The sequence below is a fragment of the Helianthus annuus genome, chromosome 15 (assembly GCF_002127325.2).
Source record: "Helianthus annuus cultivar XRQ/B chromosome 15, HanXRQr2.0-SUNRISE, whole genome shotgun sequence".
In the NCBI taxonomy this organism is placed as follows: Eukaryota; Viridiplantae; Streptophyta; class Magnoliopsida; order Asterales; family Asteraceae; genus Helianthus; species Helianthus annuus.
In genome coordinates this window covers 51445502-51467064 of record NC_035447.2, presented here as the reverse complement: position 1 = coordinate 51467064, position 21563 = coordinate 51445502, and the positions used below count along the sequence as shown (strand labels likewise).

Sequence of the window (21563 nt, the reverse complement as noted above, 5' to 3'; positions counted from 1 at the left end):
TATAATTCACTACAGTTTCATTTGCAATTGACACTATGATGAGCCCCTATTGTCATCGTTATGTTGGTCAACCTGATCCTTGGTGGTTGTCCTTCGTGGTCAAGTGAGTACAAGTATGTATAGCTAACAATAATCACACAGTTGATCTCTAACGATAATATAATGATAAAGTTTAAAAGAAATAATTGTGTATTTTTGTGACTCGGGAGAAAGTAATGTATTATGTATAGTAAACAATAATCACACAGTCGATCTCTAACGATAATATAATGATAAAGTTTAAAAGAAATAATTGTGTATTTTTGTGACTCGGGAGAAAGTAATGTATTGTGCTGCCTACAAGAACACAACGCTAAGATACATTGTAAAAAAAATAAAAATAAATTTAAGATATATATCATGTACGAATGAAAAACCCATCAAAAGCATAATTTGACGTTAATCAACTTTGCATAACAAAAAACGGATCATTTAGTCTAAAATACTAAAATCATATAAGTTTTAAAAATTGACCGAAAACATAATAAAATTCGTCATTAATCAACATTTTAAAACGAGAATTTTTTTTCATTAGAGATTTGTTAAAAGCAAATTTAAGATGATTGTATGTAGCATGTAACATCATACATGAATAAAAAACCATCAAAAGTATATATGAATAAAAAACCCATCAAAAGTATATAGTTTGACGTTAATCAACTTTACATAGCAAAAACGTACCATTTGGTCTGACTTCTGAGCTACTATCATTTGTAACACCACAGTGACCCAATCAAGTAGCCCATTAGTTAAAGCCCAACAAGTAAATGACTAGAATCTTCTGAGGCATGTTATAAACACAAGGATGAGAGAGAATAGGATTATGAATGAGCTTGTGAGTGATTTGTTCTAGTTCCCATCTCCTCCTTTCTGTATTTCTCATCTCCTCTTCTATGATTAATATGAATTAGTACTAGTTTTTGCCTTAATTTCCATTGTTGATTACTCGTTCAATATCCATTCACTTCAGCTACTAAATAGCATATAAGTTTTTTAAAATCCACGGAAATCATAAAATATCATAAATCAACATTTCAAAACAAGAATTTTTTCATTAGATATGAATTTGTTTACGAATATCAAATAAAATTGTTATAAAAACAAACAACACCGGTTTTACAAATATACAAAGTGGCGGTGTCATTTTGGTAATTATCAGCAACTTCAAAATTACTCTAGTAGAGTAATTTTGAGCTTCTGTAAAGTAATTTTGTAAATGTTCATGTAGAGTAATTTTGGTTGTGTAGGGTAATTATCAAAATTGTAGGGTAATTATCAAAATTACACAACCCCCCCCCCCCCCACCCCCCAAAAACCTAAAAAAAAACTAAACCATTGTAAATGTTCATGTAGAGTAATTTTGGTCGTGTAGGGTAATTATCAAAACTGTAGGGTAATTATCAAAATTACACTACCCCCCCCCCCACCCACCCACCTCCCAAAAACCAACCCCCCCCCCCACCCCACCCAACTAAAAGCTAAAAACTAAATCATAAAGCTAAACCCCATAACTAAATGCTAACAAAATTACTCTAGAAGACATTTTCCAAAATTACTCTACAGAAGTCAAAATTACTCTACTAGAGCAATTTGATAATTACCCTACATTTCCTAAAATTACTCTACAGATGCTCAAAATTACCCTACAAATGCTCAAAATTACTCTACAAGACACTTTTTGCTTTTTCCCCAGTAATATTGAAGTTGCTGATAATTACCAAAATGACACCGCCACTTTTTTTGCTTTTTCCCCCAATTCGTACGTTTCGTACGTTAATTTTATTTCTATTTGATCCTTTATCATCATTTGTAACACCACAATGACCCAATCAAGTAGCCCATTAGTTAAAGCCCAACAAGTAAATGACTAGAATCTTGTGACGCATGTTATAAACACAAGGATGAGAGAGAATAGGATTATGAATGAGCTTGTGGAGTGATTTTTTCTAGTTCCCATCTCCTTCTTTCTGTATTTCTCATCTCCTCTACTATGATTAATATGAATTAGTGCTAGTTTTTGCCCTAATTTCCATTGTTGATTACTCGTTCAATATCCATTCACTTCAGCTACTAAATAGCATATAAGTTTTTTAAAATCCACGGAAATCATAAAATATCATAAATCAACATTTCAAAACAAGAATTTTTTCATTAGATATGAATTTGTTTACGAATATCAAACAAAATTGTTATAAAAACGAACAACACCGGTTTTACAAATATACATATTTGATGAATTCGAAAGAACCATATATGAACAAAACTGGTTGTACGTACAATATGTTAACGTAGCTAGCTGTCTGTTGTACCAAGTCGACATGCTCCCGCCGCATGTGCTAACCCACCCACTCATCCCCACCGTCCGATCTCTATCCGACGGAGATAAATATCTGTTTCTGTTGCAGCCTACCTGAGAGAGAAACAAGACAAAGAGGATACCACTGGCAACCGGCAGTTTGTCGGTTAACGGATTCCGCCAATCGCCGCATCACGTAATTCCAAAAAGATACCAGCGTTTTTCATCCCCTTCTTCCACGTGTATATTGCCGTTAGCAAATTTTATACATGGATATCCAGTTTGGTGTAGTTACAGAATAGTCCCTATACTTATAAAAATAATTTTGCTTGGCATGTTATGAGAATAGTTGATTTTGCTTGTACACAGTTTTGCACTGGGCCACTGGTTGATACAAGTTCATTAATTAATTTTATTTCGTCTAAACTTTTAGTTTTAGTAATTAGAGAAATTTTAGATACTCAGAGACAACTTTGTATATCCAAAATATATATCACTTGTTAAGCTAAAAATTCAATGAGCTTACGTTTTAATTTCGAATCAAAACAATGTTGTCATATTATATTGATTATGGCATTGGAAACTATCGTTCGTGTTTTTCTCTTGTTTTTTTATTATACAAAAAATACACAGATGTGGCATAAAAACAATATACACTAGAGGAGTTTTATTAGTGGTGGTATTCATTGGCAAATATCATACCAATAGTTGATAATTCTAGGTGAAATTTTGTGAGAAAATCCAGCATGGGTAAAGACTAGCGACAGATCATCAAATGGCAATTCATATCAGCTATAGAACGTTTACACTGACCACAATACTGAAAGACATTGAATGTTAGTTATGGCAAAAGATCAAATACAAATAATCTTAACATACTAAACATACAAATTGAAGGAAAACCCAAAAAGACAAGGTGACATTTTTATAATTACCACCAACTATCAAAGTTACAACCAAAAATACCTAAAAAAACACAAATTTTTTTTTAACATTTTTTATTAAAAAATCGCTACATTTCGTTAGCAAAAAAAAAAAAAATTGGCTGCTACTAAAAGTAGCGATTTTTTAATAAAAAATGTTAAAAAAATAAAATAAAATAATTTGTGTTTTTTTTTTTTTTTTAGGTTTTTTGAGGGGTTTAGTTTTTAGCATTTTAGCTTGGGGGGGTTAGGTTTTTTTTAGGTTTTTGGGGGTGGGGGGGGGGGGGGGTTAGGTTTTTTTTTGTTTTTGGGGGTGGGGTGGGGGGGTGTTAGGTTTTTTTTTTAGGTTTTTGGGGGGTGGGGGGGGTTAGGTTTTTTTAGGTTTGGGGGGGGGGTAGGTTTTTTTTAGGTTTTTTTTGGGGGGGGGGGGGGTGGGGGGTTTAGATTTTTTTGGGGGTGGGGGAGTGGTTAGGTTTTTTAGGTATATTTGTAGAGTAACTTTGATAGTTATTGATAATTACAAAAATGTCACCTTGTCTTTTTGAGTTTTCCTTCAATTTGTATGTTTAGTATGTTAAGATTATTTGTACAAGAACTTTACCCTGTTAGTTATTCTCTTATTATTGGAATTGGTTTTATCCGTTCGTAATCCATCAATGATCGCCAACACAAAATTCCATCAGTAAACAATTCACTGGCAGCCCATGGCTTTATAGCCTAACGGCATCTTAGGGGTGAGATAAGACTTTGGGACCAATAGGTCCTGGGTTCGATTCTTACAATGGGGTTTTCCCATATTTATTGGGTTTCCTCCTGAATTGGTGTATAGTATGCCTAGTGGAGATGGATATGATCGAGTGGTTCCGCTGGTGGCACGATTATACTACAGTGGTCCAAATTTGCAATTAAAAAAAAAAAAAAAAAAAAAAAAAAAAAAAAAAAAAAAAAAACAATTCACTGGCAAAGCTTTGTTTTAGAGTAGTAAATCCCATATAAATCTGTTAAATATAAAAATACGTATCATATAAATATTAGTTAAGTATTAAATCGTCATAAGCAAATTTTGTTGATGCTTAATTTCCTTAAAAGTTAAGAAGATATGTAGCAAATGTTAAATGTTGAGAGGGGGTAACATGAAAAGGATTCCGTACAAAAAGTAGAATGACACCTGTGCCACTCATGCTCTGCCACGGTACTTCCACCCTGCCCTGCCCCCCTCGAATTAAGACAAGGAAATACCTTTGAGTTGATGAAAATTGTTTATTATTTTTTAATATTACAATATCCTATAAAATATATTTACGAAATAACTTTGGCCTTGCAAATTTAAATCCTAAAAATCATAAATATTTAAGATGTCAAATAGGGGTGATAAGGAAAAGAATCAAATGAAAAGTGAATGTCTAAAATCGAAATAATTAAATCGAGCGAGCCTTGCAAATTTAAATCCTAAAAATTATAAATATTTAAGATGTCAATTAGGGGTTGATAAGGAAAAGAATCAAATGAAAAGTGAATGTCTAAAATCGAAATAATTAAATCGAGTGAGAAACTGATTTTTCAGTTATGATTTTTTAACCAACGGATTTTAAGGTCTACTCATAGGTTATGATAATTGATTTTAAAAGTTTGTTGTGGTTATATTTGTATATATAATCGAATTTGTATGTTATATTTAGAAATTTTTTATTAACTTTTTTTTATAAATAACGTATTAGTAATTGTTTATTCTTCTACATAAATAAAAAGAAGCGTTAATATTTTATTTATCCAAGATATTTTTAGTTGTTTTGACAATTTGGTTTAGTGTTTAGTCATTTAGTTTATCTCCTTAAGGTCTCAAACTCCCACTAGCATCACTTTGAAGGACATTGGTGGTGGTCTCTCCGGAGGTCGTCAGTTCGAAATCGAGTCAAATCGGGTTTTACCGCAGTGGGCCTTCGGGCGGGCAAGTTTTCCCCGGAATTAAGGACTTGGTGGCTCAGGTATGCATCCAACTCTGACCGTTATAGAGGAGGGGATGCATTTGCTTGATTGGGGGCATCCCCGAATGCTTATCCGGTGATTTAGTTGGCTGTTAAAAAAACGTGGAGGTTTAGTTGAAGTCCTAACGTCAAGGCTTTGTTTGTCATGTCGAGGTCGGCGATGGTGGTGATATGGAAATTCTTCTTTCGGTTGTCATCGGTAGCAAGTGGAATATTTACACAAGTTGTCTATATAGTAAATAATAACTGGACAGTGTATCTCTATTAATCAATTAATGATATAGTTCATAAGAAATAATTTGTATGTGAGCCATTGAGCCCTATGAAAAAGTGATGCAACGTGCCCGTTTCAAGAGGAGGTAGAGCAGTGGATCATGCCCTCTATCCACGTAATATCATCTAAGAATGCATAGTTATAAAAACAAAATGGTTATAAATTTGGAAAAACTGAATGCACTCCTTAAATTTTTTCTATAATTTATTAAAATAAAAATCACCCTCGTTACTCATGAAATATTATTTTGGTGTAACATACTTAATGTTGTGAGTGGCAATTTAAAATAAACCCATCAATCAGGGAGAGTATATCATTTGTATCAAACTGAACCCAAAAGTAATGTTCAAGATTTGCCCAAACACAGGGCACGTCATTGACTATCCCAACTTCTCTTTCTTCGCTAAATTGCTCGAGTTCACAAACCATAATTTTTATCATAATGTCAAACCCGAAGGGTTTGTGGCGGTGCTCAAGATTTACCCCTAATGGCTATCCTGACTACGTAGCCTTCGCCCTAACAATCTCTAAAGAACCTATTAAACACTAAAAGAGAACGAACGCTACTGCTTATAGAGAAAATAATACTATGGTATTTTAAATACATAGCATTTTTATAACATCTTCTACTTTGTTTTTTATTTTTCAAACCAAATTTTTACCATATTTATTTCGTCACATTATGTAACGAATAACTAGTTAAGCTAGTTACAAATATATATACGATACACTTTCTCTCTATACATATATATAATATAATATATAAATTGACCGTTACAATAAGCATATGCATCACAAATGCATTGTAAACCCTTTATCAAAAAAATGCATTATAAAGATTAAAGTCTAAAGAGACCGTGTCTGTTTGTACGTTTGTATTTGCCACAAGATGTTAACGTAGCTGTCTGTTGTACTATGTCAAAGGTGGTAAATATTATATTAAGGTATGCTTTTGTTGCAGAAGAAAACAAATAATAGACAAAGAGGATATGAGTGCAACTGGCTATCGCCAGTTGTTGGTTAACAGATTCCGCCAATTCCCAGTCGCCGCATTGCGTAATTCGAAAAAAGAAACCAGACGCATTGATTCGCCTATCATCAGTAGCGGATCCAAGATTTTTTTTTTCAAAGGGTTCACTTTTTTAAATATTCCAATAACTTATTTACACAATTACACTTTAATTACCTCATCTTTAACCAAATTAAACACTATAAAGAAGCAAGTGATATGTGCATATATGTGTTGTAAGTTAGACTTAAGGTGTTTTTCAAAAAAAAAAAACTTTTGTGGTTCTCATTTATCCCTTATAGCTTATTTTGTAATTCAAAATTGGTTTGTAAATGTTGACTTATTATGGAAAAATCAACAACTCATAGAAAAGGACAATTTGTAAGTATTACATAGATAAACTAGTTCTATACCCGCCCGGTGGCCGGGTAGTTTAATGTCATAAGGCCAAACTATCTTTCTTTGCATTCTAAACCAGAATATAGTATAGTATGGTGGGTATGGAAACATTTATAACCATAACCGACCCGCTACTAAGTTTTCAAAAAAACCGTTAACCGACCCACCGGTTTTTTATTTGGTTCGGTTTGATTGTGTCGGTTAATTTGGTTATGAGTCAGTTAATTCGGATTTTTGCACACCCCTTGTTTTAAAGATGGTTAAAAGTATATTATTGATGCAATATAAATCTTAAAAAAAATACTATACCTCCTATCCATGCTCAAGTTTGATAGTTCACCGCTTGTGCAGAACGTAATGTTGTTTGTGCAGAACGTAATGTTGTTTGTGCAGAACGTAACATGACCCCTGTACGGCTGTACAGGTTCTACTTCCAGCATATATGAAAACAAAGGATCTAAAGAGGTAGTGGAAAGTTGTTGAGAACAACAAAGGATCTATATAGGTAGCCTTGAAAAAAGAGTCTTTAGAGCCTAATTTGAGACCCATCTTTATGAAAATTACACAAAACCACATAAATCAAAACTTGCTAATATAACAAACAGTATGAGAAATTGATAGATACGCAGTAAAAATGAACCAATGACATGTGATAATCATCACCTGCACTATCTCTATTCGACGATGAGTGTTTTTATCCAATGTAGTGCACACCCACTTGACCAAATCTTTTTCTCCATACTCAGGGTCGACAGGGCGCTTTCCGGTCACAAGTTCGAGAATTACAACACCGAAGCTGTAGATATCACACTTCTCATTTATCCTTAGTGTATATGCATATTCTGCAATGTGTAAGACAATATGGTTTAGTTACCTAAATCATAACAAAACTAATGATTATTAATCTGTGTTAAAAGTAGTACATTATGCATTGGAATTTGTACATTGTTCAAGATTTTACAGAGTAAATGATTCAATGAAAAGGGAGAAAAGAGTCATACCTGGAGCAATGTATCTACACGAACCAGCAATGACAGACTGAATTACCGCCTTTCTCGTCACCATTGACCAGCTTAGCAACACCGAAATCCGCCACTCGAGCACCAAAATCACCATCCAATAAAAAGTTATTGGATTTAACATCTCTATGAACAATGGCGGGAACACAATCATGGTGCAAATAGGCGAAACCCTCAGCGACATCCACCGCAATCTTGTACCGTATGGGCCAACCGTGTAACCCGCTTTTAGTACTATGAAGTAAATCCCCCAAACTACCATTCGGCATATACTCGTACACAAGAAGTTCACAAGTTTTTGTAGAGCAACAACACCAAAGTCGAACAATGTTCTTGTGACGGATCCGCCCTAATGTCTCCACTTCAGCCTCAAATCCGTTATCAACAACCGAGCCTGAGCCCAACCCGTTCTCAAGATCCTCATCTTCGCCCTTTTTGGAACCGCCCCAAAGCTTCTTAACAGTCACGACCTCACCATTGCTCAAAACAACTCTGTAAACCTTTCCCGACCCGACGCACCACGCTGATCACATTATCCTCATCAAGAGCACCTAAGATCTCGTATTCACTAAAACTTAACTTGTGAAACGACATTAATGTCCATTTCGATTTGTCAATACTTTGTTTTGAATTCTTGAATTTCCTGTACTGGAAAAAGAACCATCCAAAACCAACAATGAAGATTGAACCAGCTAATACAATGACGAATTTTATACAATGACAAAGATGATGCGACAGCGAAAATAACAGGCATAGCAAGATAAAGATTTATGCCCTAATTGACTGTATATGCAATTAAATTGTACCTTAAAGTCGCTAATTCTTGAAGAGTTGGCTCTCGTTCTTGCTATTTCTCCTCTGCTTTTATGGCGGTAGTGGGGTTATAACACTACAACTGCTCTAACCTCTTGGAACCGTCCTCAACCTCCCCTTTTAGAAGGTTTATAACAATCAAGATCCTGAATCCGTTTTAACATCAGAGTAATAAAATTAAAAACCTCATAACATATTCTCAAAAAACAAACCAAAATCCAAACTAAGATGTGTCTAACCCCATCATCATAGTCAAATTCAAACTCATAGGAAAAGGTTTTCATCACCACAGCCTGAACAAACCCATATCCAGTCACAGTTGCACTCTCTTATACGACCTAAACAGAAAAAATAAAAAAGAATTCCACATGCAGGCCGGAGCTTAAGAGAACTTCATTGCTTCCACTGTGGCACACGAATGCAAATTCCGCGTCGATCGGCGTATACACAAAATCTAATCAGCGGCAACGCAAGAATCACTGGCGAAATACAGAGAGAAGTCGCCGACTACTTCAAAGTAGACACAAACCTTCAAAAAAAACTATTAGGGTTATATGTTTGTGAATTGCAAATTGCAAACTTTCTCTGGTGAAAATTGCCGACATTGTTGGATTTAAGTGGGAGGGGGTAGACGGTTAGAGGTGGTTTTTGTTAACTGCAGCGTATCAGTAGGAACGTGTGGGGTGAGAAGTCAAAATAACCCTAAAAAAACCTCCTCTTGTTTTTCTGAATTTAAAGGGTCTGGATTTAACCTCATGTTCATCTAACGGTTCAAATAACGGTTCAAATTGCATGATGTTCCCATTGACTTTAATGGGAACATAAGAATATATAATTCATGTATGAATAAGTAAGGCAGTTTGTATATGATTTTTCAATTTTCATTTTTGTCAGCATCAAGATTAAGACTTTGGTCAAAAACCGTTAGTTATAGACATTGGCAACGTATATACCTATACGAAAGTACTATTCATAACATTACGTATCGAAAAGTTTGGGGGTTCGGGCGTCCCCCCGGACAGTGGCGGAACTAGAACATTAACTCAGGGGTATCCCAAACTTTTTTTTCACCGTACAATCATACAATACTAAAAAAAACGACAATAAATAAATAAAATAAAACAAATACCTAATAAATTTGTCCTCTTCTTTTTTTCATAGCTTGAAATCGTTTCATCACATCGTCATCTTTTACTTCACGTAAAAAATCCTTTTCGACCGCACAAACCATAGCATTGTTCAAAAATTCCGGGCCCATTCGATTGCGTAAATCCGTTTTGACAAGCTTCAATTTCGAAAAAACATCTTTCAACTGTTGCGGTTGCAATCGGTCAAGCAAAGCTAGCTTCACTACCCGATAAACTGAAGGACAAGAACTATGCGTTCCCGTTTCAACCATAACACGCGCTAGATCACTTATTCCATTCAAGTTTGCAAATTTATCATCATCGCTTATAGTGTGACGAAACGAGCAATTGGGATTTGTGCTTATTATTTTCAATTAATTGGTATTCTCGTAGTTGTGTCGTGCCGTGCATTAAAACTTCAGGGCAATTGGACAATTATTTACAATCTTTTATTATTTTGGGCTAACATATTGGGCAATTGGGCTTATTATTTACAATCTTCAATTGATTTGGGCTAACATATTGGGCAATTGAGATTTGGGCGTATTATTTTCAATTGATTTGGGCTTACATACTTTTTTTAGGGGTGTCCTCGTAATTGTTCAGGGGTATCCTTGGTATAAAAACAAAAAAAAATAATTTTTTACGCTACCGATAAAAAGTTGAGCCGTAGCCCGTGCTACGGCTTGGTACACATAGGGTCCGCCCCTGCCCCCGGACATACCTTATCCTGCGCCCCTGGTTATAGACTTATGTCTTATATAGACTTATTTAATTTTAGAGGCTGTTTGACAACTTTTAAATGGTTAAGTGCTGAACCAGTAAGATTATGTCTGAAGAGGCATTATCCAAGTGAGGTGTATGTTTGAGGTGTGGTGAATATCTTTTGTTTTATTTTGGTACAATTATTTATACACCGTGAATTATCAACTTCTTTGTGCATTATGAGTTGTACATCATGTTTAGGGAGTTTTTCAAAAAAAATATTGATTTTATACTTTAGTCCAAAAACATTTGATGTATTATTTTTAACCCAAAACTATTTGGGTTATAACTTTTAACCCAAAACTTTTTATCTTTTCAGATTAACCTAATAACTTTTTTTACTTTCAACTTTGGTCTCCTGTACTTTTCATATTCCGCAAATTTTTCGTTTTACGCTTCATTCTAAATTTAGCAAGTTAACACGACGCAATGTGCGTGTGTGTTCAACATTTTTACGTTCCGTTTTAAGCTTCGTTTTAAGATGCAATGTACGTGTGTAGTTCAACGTTTTTACGTCGTCTATTTTTTTCCTGTTTGACAAGTTCGTCATAACGTGCGGGTCCTAAATCGACCTAGTTATTATTTTCTATGTTTTACGTTTCAGTATAATTTTTTCGTCGCAAATTCAGTGTTGGTGGTCGCTGGTGATAGTATGACATTGATGCTATTTGACACTGTTTATGTCCCCCGCCATTTTCCAAAGAAAAAATGGTTATGCATATGGTTATTGTAACCTTGGCTTTGAGGGTTTTTCAAAAAAAAAAATTGATTTTTTTACTTTTCACCCAAAAGTATTTCAGAATTTACTTTTAACCCAAAACTATTTGTTTTTTACTTTTAACCCAAAACTTTTTATCTTTTTCAATCTATCCTCAAAACTTTTTTTTACTTTCAACTTTGGTCCTTTATAGTTTTCATTTTCCGCAAATTTTTCACTTTATGCTTCGTTCTAAATTTTGTGACTTAACACATCGTAACGTGCGTCTTTAGTTTAACGTTTTTACGTTTCGTTCTAAATTTTGTGAGTTAACACGACGCAACGTGCGTGTGTGGGTGAACGTTTTTACATCGTCTATTTTTTCCCCGTTCGACAGGTTCAACATAATGTGCAGGTCCTAAATCGACTTAGTTATAACTAAAGAATCCCCGCCGCGTTGCGGCGGGTCGTAATTCTAGTTATAGATACTTAGCATTTACATTTTTTCCCTTTATAAAAAACTAACTACCTCAACGATTATTAAATTGTCATAACCTCTTCGTACGTTAATATTATAATTTTAACATTACAAAGAAAAAAAAACAAGTATTTTATCCTCTTTAATTTAAGTATAATATAACTATTGTTTTTTAATTAAAAAATTTGATATGTTGCGTGATTAACAATGTCTAGGAGTGAGCAATAACCGATCGTTAATTGAAAACAGATAAAACCGAACCGAAATCAATCAAAAACTAAATTAACTGAAACCAATTAACCGACAACCGGTTCATCGAAAACCGAATTAACCAAAAATCGGTTATCAATTTTTTACAGCCTTGTTTAACCGAAATTAACCGAACTGATTATTCATATTTTATATATTTCTAACTTTTATATCTCGAGTTAATGTATTTCATATTTTATACCTTCATTTCAAGTATTTATATTTTCATTTTACGTATTTATACATATATTTCATGTATTTACATCTCAATTTATAAATAGGTTAACGAGTGTTAAAAGAAAAATGTGACTTGATGGCCAACCAATCAAAAACCCCCCAACCTCCATTTGACGTTGAGGGAGGGTGGTGAAAACACACCATCCAGCCTAAAGGAAACATTGCTGATTTTTTTTAATCTTTACTATACAAGAAAATGACATACAAACCATGAAAGAAAACACTTTCTACATTTCACCATTTCACTAATGAGGATTTGTCACTAATTAGCCGTACGTGAAGATACCAATTTTTACATAAATGTATTATTACTGTATACATATTTAGAAGAGATGATTGTCCTGATTTGTAGGTGAGATTGTTAGGATCATACATGTATTATAGTGGTTTCCTTTGTTGTAATCCTTCGGTGAGATTCCATATGAAATCTGGCGTGGACGCGTAGGTAAAGATTTTATCAACAGATCAATGAATAGCTTTTCACATGGTTCATCATCGGAGATTAAAATCTAGATTTTCTTTTTTGCTATTTGGCCTTTTGGAGTTTTGGTATACATCGATGATTATTGATCGATGGAGCATCACGTGAATGAAGTTTTCTATAGTAAAAGTCTGTTTCTAAGAGTATATAAATTGGTTGATTTGGTTTGTAATATATAGGATATTATTGTCATCTATCATCTTTATACTCAATAAATCTCATCAATAGCAAAGTTAAAGTTGAGTCTGAAAAGGGTAAGATGTAGACAACATTATCTCAACCCCATAGGACTAGATAAGTTGCTTCCAGTGAGACCCCGACTCCATAGTAGTTTTGCATCAACCCTTGGACATAAGGTGCGTAACTCTTGACAAAAAGGCCGAATAGTGCATGTACCCCCCTTAGTTTTCGACTATCAACGACACTACATGATGCATGATTAACATTCCCTCGCTTTTAACATTATTTTCACGAAATTAGTAAATTAACGTTAGAATTATTGTAATTTCACTTTTGTCATCCCGAGGGCCCACACATGTATACATTATATGTGCAAACCTCAACATCAATATCAAGCATCATTTATTGAAATAAAAATCTTTTAATAATACTTTATAGTATTACTATCTTTGTTTTATTTCAAATAAATATAAACTTTTGCAAAATAAATATTATCTAAATTATTTCAAATAAATATAAACTTTTGCAAAGTAAATATAATATCTTTAAGATAATACTTTAACTCAAAGTTATTATTTTTCATCGCTTGTCAATAACAAAATATCTTTTAAACCGGTATTAGAGAATTTGCTATAAATTCTTCTAGAAAGTTAAGATTTCTTAAATAACATTGTTATATTACATATAATATAAATGTTTTAGTGGTGTCTATGGTGTTCTTCTAGGGGGTGATAAGGTTCGGGTTAATGCCTCTAATCGTTTAATTTGAACACAACCTATATCTTTATTCATATCTAAAACATCAGCACTACCCCTCACGCACTTAAAATTGCGCCACCCAATTATCTAAATGTGCTAGCAGGTTGACAAACAATTAAATTTGTGAACATGACAATCGGGTTAGTCGGTTATAATATGGGTTAAATGGGTTAACATGTCAACCAGTTTAATTCAATAGGTTGATGGATTAAAGTGCTTAATTGTACGAGTTAATCTGAGCACAATTAATTTATTAGACCATGCGTAGTGGAAGAAACCCCACCCTTGTGCGTTTTGAGTCATGTGGCGATCCAATCAGCAAGGGGCTTTATGGGGCGTTTTTCTAAAATGGATGTAGTGGGGATGTGGGCATTAGGGTGGGCGGGGTGCCCACCGAATTCATTTCGGTAACCCCCTTGCCGACCCGGTGAAGGTGCCGCCAACCATGCGGTGGGTGAAATCGGGGAAGAGAGAGGAGGGAGGGTAGGTGGCGGCTCACCGATGAGAGGGGAGGAGAGAGAGAGGAGAGAGGAGAGAGGGGACCAATCACAGTTTTTCTTTATTTTTTTTTTTATTTTTTTTTTAAAAAAACCAATTCACCTAATAGGGGAGTGGCGCCATCAAATGGGGGTGTTAGGGGAGTTTAAGAGGGGAGTTGACGTGGCACACGGGGATTGGTTTGGCGTAAGAGAGGGCACTCACCTATTAGGTGTGCACCCCCTTCACCCTTATGTTAAAAGGAAGAATGCACGTGATTGGGCAAGAAAACAAGAATGCATGTGATTGGCCAAAGAAATGTAAGTTGGGCGTTGAACAAAGAACGCTGCAGCCCAAAATCTCCAAAACAACGCCTATGGGGGCGGAACTTCCGACGTGGAGGTGCGTTCTTCAACCAAAAAAACGCCCAAATTCGATACCACAACGGGTGGTCTTAGATGAATTAGATATTACAACAAAAAGTTGCTTATTTCATCTTCTTTTTCGTATATTTCGAGAATTGACACCCCTGACTTGTTTACATGTTAACTAACTTTTGTTAAATTTGTATCTATTAGAATTACTTTTATTGTACAATTACACATGAGTATCGTTTAGTTGTTAATGTTTATACCGAATTTTTAAGGTTTCACAATTTTACAAAATAATATTTCAACTCAAAAGTAACAAACCAAAATATAAAACTTTAAAGTCTATAAAAAATATCTCTTCAAATGTTACAAAGTAAATATGTCCTCATTAAATATTAGTTTGCAAATATTAACAACAAAATAACAATACCTATCACATTTGCAATTGCTTGTATATTGTTCAAAAAAAAAAAAAACATTTGCAATTGCTTGTATATTTTTTTTTTAAATTAGAATATAAAAACATTAATAATCGAAAGCCTAGAAAACGTTTTTCTTCTGTTATCCACGGCTTTTTCCCTGCCAAAAACGACTAAAAAACGCCCTCCCTCTCTTCTTCTCTTTTCACATAACTCGATTTTTTACGTAACGTTTTATAACTCTTCTCCACATCAATCATTCAATCACATATCCTATCTCGCTCATCAGCTAAAAAAACACTCTAAAAACATGTATTCCGATGATCTTATTTATCCTACACATATTTTTTTTATATCTGATTATTTTTTACGTTTAAAATGAGAAAATAAAATGCAAGAGAAATCCATGAGGGAGAAACATACTCCAACATGTGGGCCACTCATGCACAAACAAATTATCATACCATATGGGCAATTTAGTAATTTACTCCCTCTCCTATATATACCCACCACTGTCACGCAGCCATGCATTTCTTACCCCCCCCCCCCCTCTCTCTCTCTCTCAAAATGGACGGAAGTTTCCAATCGCTTCTTCTCACCGGAAAATATGTCATCGGTGACCTTGATTTTCCACCGGACACAACTTCCGACCAGACACATATCCCTACCGAAATGAGTTACAACAAATCTCTGCTTCCGTACGCTTCATCATCGTATGACACATTCAACGAAAACATTCAAAGCGCAAAAACAAGTGAGAGTTCAAGCGAATACACCACATCAATGGAGTTCAAAAGGCTGAAAACCGCACCTTCACCGGAGTTATTCAACCTGAATAACATTCCTACTTTCATGTTCAACCAGTTACCAGATCTCCGATCAATCGAGCCAGTGAATCAACATAAGTATTCACCTCTGTTTAATCACCACACGCAACAACCGACGTTAACAAACTACTTCACTCCAACGCCACCGCAACAACCGCCGTTTCCTCCTCTTCCTCCTCCTCCGGCGAAGTTATCCGGAACAGAACTGGCATACAAACGACGCCGTACACTCAGCGACAAAACACGATCCTTACAAAAGCTGCTACCAGTGGACAGAAAAATGGATATGGCGACGATTTATGAAGAAACGTACAAGTATATTATGTTTCTGAAAGCGCAAATCAGTGTTCTGGAATCGATGCCTGTTGTGTCTTGTTCGTCATCGTCGTCGTGTTTGAATTTGGGATCTGGAAACCCTAGGTATGGTGGATTGGGGAAATTGAACAGGCAGCAGGTGCTTGAGGTAATGGTTAACTCACCTGTGTCTCAGTCGGTTTTGTATTCCAGAGGTTGTTGTGTTTACTCGCTTGAACAGTTGATGTTGTTTAAGGAGGTTGCTGAGAAGAGGTTTCGTTGAGTTTTGTCGTCCATTAGCATATCATTTTGAAGGTAATTTGTGTTAAATTAGAAGTAATTAATTTCTGTATTGTTTTACCTTTTTTAGAATTTTTAGCTGAAGTTCTGCTTTTTTTTTTTTTTTTATTGTAGGTCCGTTGTGATTAGTAATTTCCGGCACCGGCAACACAGGGATATTATAGGAAGTAATAGTTCAAATTAGTGGTAGTGGTAGTTTTCTAGTTAAATTGGGTGGAAAAAGTGTGCACGAAGATGCATTGTTAACAATGTCGGTATCTTTTTTTAAATCATTACTACGATTAGACTTTTGGGTTATTTTGAGAATTCGATCTAGTAGTAAACCATTTTCGTTACATTTTCTTTTAGCAACTCCTAGTTATCCAAAAAAAAAAAGGAGTTCGAAATCCGAGCTCAAGAACTCTTAAAGGGACATCCTGGTGAAGGGACGAATCGGGTTTTAATCCTGGGTTCGAACCTGACGGGGGCGGTGAGGGGTTACGGATTCCATCCTGTTTTCGCCTATCATGGGCAAGGTCTCATGGCGGTCGAGGAGTCAACTAGGCTGGTTTTGTTTACAAATAGTAATTCCCTGAATAATCAATTCTTTTCTTTTAACATATGTTTAAAATTAAATATTTGCATTTTCTGCTTCATATTCGTAAATTGTTTTCTAAAATCTTAAATGGTATTGGCCACCGTAACACATTGCCGATAACTCCAGTTAACTCGGATAACCCAACTCTCATCTTTTTACAAACATTTTCGAGGGACCAAAAAAGGGAACTAAAGGAGACACTGATATACACGGTAGATGTGTAAAAAATAGGTTGGTTTGGGCCCGCCAAAACCGGTTCATAACCTGGCCTTGCCAAACAAAAAGTGAAAAACCACCAAAACCGCCAAAACCGGTTTGGGCCAAATTAGTTTGGGCCTGACCCAGGATGACAGTTGCTAAGGCTATCTCCATCAGTGAACTTTCACAAAGGTTGGTTGCCAAAAAGTGAAAAAAATAATAAAAAAAGCATATTCATCTCACGACCAGACCAGGTTGTGCCAACAATCTTGGTTGTTGATTTTTTTTATTATTTAATCAATACCACATTTGGCTTATCATTTGTCCTTTTTTAATTATGTTTTTCATTTTAGTTTTATAAACAATTAATTCTAGCTAAAACATGATTTTCTTTAATAAGTTTTTAGTATTTAATTATCAAAAAAATTTGAAAACACAGTGTTATTTAACTTTTTTTTGTGAACATATCGATATAAATTTTATAAAAAACCGAGTTCATTCAAAAAAATATTTTTTAATTAAATTTTTTTATAAAATATGCATATATCTTTTTGTTCCACATGTTCTAATCTTATTGGTCCGTTAGATTTTTTTTAATAAAAAATGCATATACCTAATTTGAGTACCTAATTTTTATTAACTATGTTTGATGAATGTATGTGGTTTTTTATTAAAAATTTCTTATATTTTTGTTATTTATTTTGATTCTAAAACAAATCGGTTTCAAATGAAAATATTAATTGTAATTATTTTTAATGCATTTATGGATAAACAATAAGCATAAAAATATATATTTAATACAAAATGTTTTAAAGGTTGAGTTGTGAATGTGAGTAAAAGGTTGAAGTAGGTTGAGTTGTATAGGTAGAAGAGAGAGAAATTAGTTTTTTATTAAAAAGTTGGGTTGAGGTTGGCTGTGAATGAAGATAGCCTAAGTAGTTTGTGATTTGGCATTTAAAACCCGGTTTGAGCCTGAATTCTATTCAAGGAGTTCTTAAAAGAAAACTCCGTCAAACCGGTTTAGAACCCTACCCAAACTAATTGGAGTGGGTTCTGATTTTGAGCCCATAAATTGATTCCTAAGGTGAACCGGTTTGGGCAAACCAGTTAGAGCCTACAATGAAAAAAATCTATCAGGTTTGCCTAAAAAAGCTGATTTGTTCACCTCTAATATACACTTACATTTTTAGTGGTTTGATTTTGGTTATACATATCTATGTAAAACTGAAAAATTTGAACCAAACCAGTTAACATGCACATATATGTGCAAATAAACGATTGAATGGATTTAAACAAATAAACAAAAACCGTAACTAGTTGGTTATGGATTTCTAAGTCTAATCGGAATGGATGGGCTTGAAGGGAGGCTTGGAGTGACATGTGGCTCTCACATCAGTAGAGGGGGCTTTGCCCAAAAAGCACGAGTGGAAGGGGCTTGAAAGGGGCGTTTTAGAAAAATAAACACACAAAACAAAAACCGATCATAAATTGAACATTCTTAACAAGATTAATTACCAAGATACAGCATAAGTCTCATAATTGCATCATTTACCTATGATGCCACGACGTCGCATATGTTACTCTTCAACGCGATTCTCCTATTTCTCAACATAAACACACTTTCGAAAACCGATTTCCGTTTCTCATTCATTTCTTTTCCTAATTTAGTTCCCCAAATCAAACTCAAATTTTTCTTGACCAAATTGACAACACCAGCATGAATTTCAAATACGATGAAACTTGAGAGTTCAATCCAGCATTCCAGTAACGATACATTGCCTCAAAATCCCCAATTAGATAAATATATGCACATCTGATTACTTCGTTTATTCTGCTAAATACATTTTTTTCTTAACCAAATTGACTTATTTTAAGTGATGATGTTAAGCTTCAGCAACGAAACAACATGGGGATGTAGCTCAGATGGTAGAGCGCTCGCTTAGCATGCGAGAGGTACGGGGATCGATACCCCGCATCTCCATCCTCTCTTTTTTTTATACTCCAAATATGTTTTCTGTTGATGACGTCGAGCTGTGTTTTTGCCGTTTGGTTTTCTGTATGAATTTGTGTTGAGAACTTCAGAGAATGTTGAATGTGAGGTATGCATCACAACTATTTCATAAATTGCCCGACATTTAAGAATATGCAAGTTTCAGTTTAGAGTAAACGGGTTTGGGTCATATTCGGGGCAAACCAGTGAAAACGCTAAACTAAATGGGTTATGTTCGGGTTGACATGACGGATTCACGAGTCGACCCGTTTATGTTTGTACATTACTAAAAAATATGTTTTGTATCGGAATTTAAGTAATTTGGATATTTTATGTCAACATTTAAATAATAAGAGATTATTGAACACCAAGTTTTACAATTTAAACGTCATTATTTTATTTACATTTGTAATTTGGTTGTAAATTAGTAATTTTATAGCATTAATATGCAAAAATAATGATAAACACAGTGGCGGATCTAGGATTCGCGCCAAGCGGTAACGTTTTATAAATAAGCGGTAACAATATCGAAAAAATATCAAATTTTTCCAAAATTTACACTAATTTTACACTACCGCCGGAACGCCAAGCCGTAGCGGACGCCACCCTTTAATATACAGTACATCCGCCCCTGGATAAACATTGACGTTTAACATGTCAGACTTGTGTTGTGTTTATCAAAATTCAATGTTCGCGTCATTTTAGTCTTTAATTCTAGAATTTCGTTCTTACAATCTAGATTACGGAGCTGACATGAAACTTCGTAGTGCATGTATGAGAGTACATATGTTGGTTGTTAATCTTGGTTTATACAGAAAAAAATTGAATATAGACACTAAAGAATTCTCATGTTATTTCATAAGGTGTTTAAAAAATGCTTGTAGAAAAGTATAATTACTTCAAAATGTTGTTTGGTTTATTTGATGACTTTCATTATCATCCCAGAACCAATAAATTTAAGAAAATGAAATATAATGCGTTGTGTATGGGTTAGTTACTCATGTTAGCCGTGTTATGTCGAAACAACCTGTTTAAGACAACATTACATGCCATCGCTTTATGACCAATAGGTTCTGGGTTCGATTTCCACAAGGGTTTTTTTTTTCCATATTAATTGGGTTTCCTCCTGAATTGGTGTATAGCCATTATGTCTAGTGGAGATGGATATGATCGTGTGGTTCCGCTGGCGACACGATGATACTCAAGTGATCCGACAATGATCCAAATTTGCCGTTCAAAAAAGAAAAAGACAACATTACACGTTTTGTTAGTGATTTTAGTGACACCAACCCATTTTAAATTAGTTGGATTTTCTTAAGCCAAACAAAAACCTGAATAAATGTGACACCAACCCATTTTAAATTAGTTGGATTTTCTTAAGCCAAACAAAAACCTGAATAAATATTGCTTATGAGATGTGAAGTGCATGTTTGTTCAAAACAATTTCTAACTCTTGTATTAATAAACCCAATGATTCACGGGATGTCTTTGGTCTATTTCTGGCACACATTTCCAGAACAAAAAAAAAACACACCTCGACCTTGTTTTTTCTTTAATCAAATTCTGAGAGTAGCATCCAAATACTTTGTTTTGAGATTGAGTCATACATGCTTCAAATACTCATCCAAGGCCTTAATATAACACGCGTGAACACACACACACTCCTCGTTGGAGCTTTGATGACGAAAGCTCACAATCGTCACCCCCCCCCCCCCCGGTCCTCCTTTGGGTAATTCATCTAATTTAATGTTTATAACTAGGACCATGCTATTCACACACGGCCAAAATTATTTTCACACCCCAAAGCGCCCCGCTATGGCCAAAGAGGGGCGCTTTGGTGTAAAGTCAACAGACAAGGTCTGAACCGGTCAGACCTTGTCTGTTGCTTTACATCAAAGCGCCCCGCTTTGGCCTAAGCTGGGCGCTTTGGTTTTTTTTTTTTTTTTTTTTTTTTTTTTACATTTTGGGGCAAAGCGCCCCTCTTAGGTCAAAGCGCAACGCTTAGGGTCTTTTTTTAATTTTTTAAAATTGTTTTTAATTCACAAACGCGTCGATAATAGCCTAAATTTTACGCTTTTTCCATTATACATCATTTTTTAATATATATGGACTATACTGCAAGTTCCGAATCAAATCGGTTACGTGTGATGTCGTATTCCATTATATCGTATCATTTTGATTTGAAAGCACAAGTACTCCTATGAGTAGTTTTATGTGTATCAGCCGCCTACCGTACATGTATATGACGTATTTTTTCATTAATTGTAGTATTATGATGTATATTGTCATTTTGGGTCGTACAAGTGCGTATTGAATCTGATTGGGTCGTGTCGGTGACATTCGGTTTTTAACGTGATGTAACGCATATATTGAACAAACA

At 34.7% G+C, this 21563-nt stretch overlaps 1 protein-coding gene, 1 long non-coding RNA gene and 1 other non-coding gene across 3 annotated transcripts; 2 read left to right on the top strand and 1 right to left on the bottom strand.

The window, feature by feature from the left end:
- Nucleotides 1-8142: 8142 nt before the first annotated feature.
- Nucleotides 8143-8883, bottom strand: LOC118487597. Its single transcript, XR_004882023.1, has 2 exons — nucleotides 8751-8883; nucleotides 8143-8592 (listed from the first exon to the last, which is right to left on the bottom strand). It is a non-coding gene; the product is annotated as an uncharacterized LOC118487597 (long non-coding RNA).
- A 6662-nt stretch (nucleotides 8884-15545) lies between these two features.
- LOC110909677 (transcription factor bHLH117) lies at nucleotides 15546-16715 on the top strand. Its single transcript, XM_022154505.2, has 3 exons — nucleotides 15546-16287; nucleotides 16375-16433; nucleotides 16533-16715. Exons 1-2 carry the CDS (start codon nucleotides 15565-15567, stop codon nucleotides 16399-16401), a joined length of 750 nt encoding a protein of 249 aa, XP_022010197.1. The 5' UTR covers nucleotides 15546-15564; the 3' UTR covers nucleotides 16402-16433; nucleotides 16533-16715.
- Nucleotides 16716-19101: 2386 nt separating this feature from the next.
- On the top strand, nucleotides 19102-19174 carry TRNAA-AGC. Its single transcript has one exon. It is a non-coding gene; the product is annotated as a tRNA-Ala (tRNA).
- The last annotated feature ends 2389 nt before the right edge of the window (nucleotides 19175-21563 follow it).

Bases quoted from the DNA above. Each gene is read 5' to 3' on its own strand.
- LOC110909677 (XM_022154505.2), top strand. From the start codon at position 15,565: ATGGACGGAAGTTTCCAATCGCTTCTTCTCACCGGAAAATATGTCATC. The intron at 16,288-16,374 runs GTAATGGTTAAC...ATGTTGTTTAAG, and splicing joins ACAGGCAGCAGGTGCTTGAG to GAGGTTGCTGAGAAGAGGTT.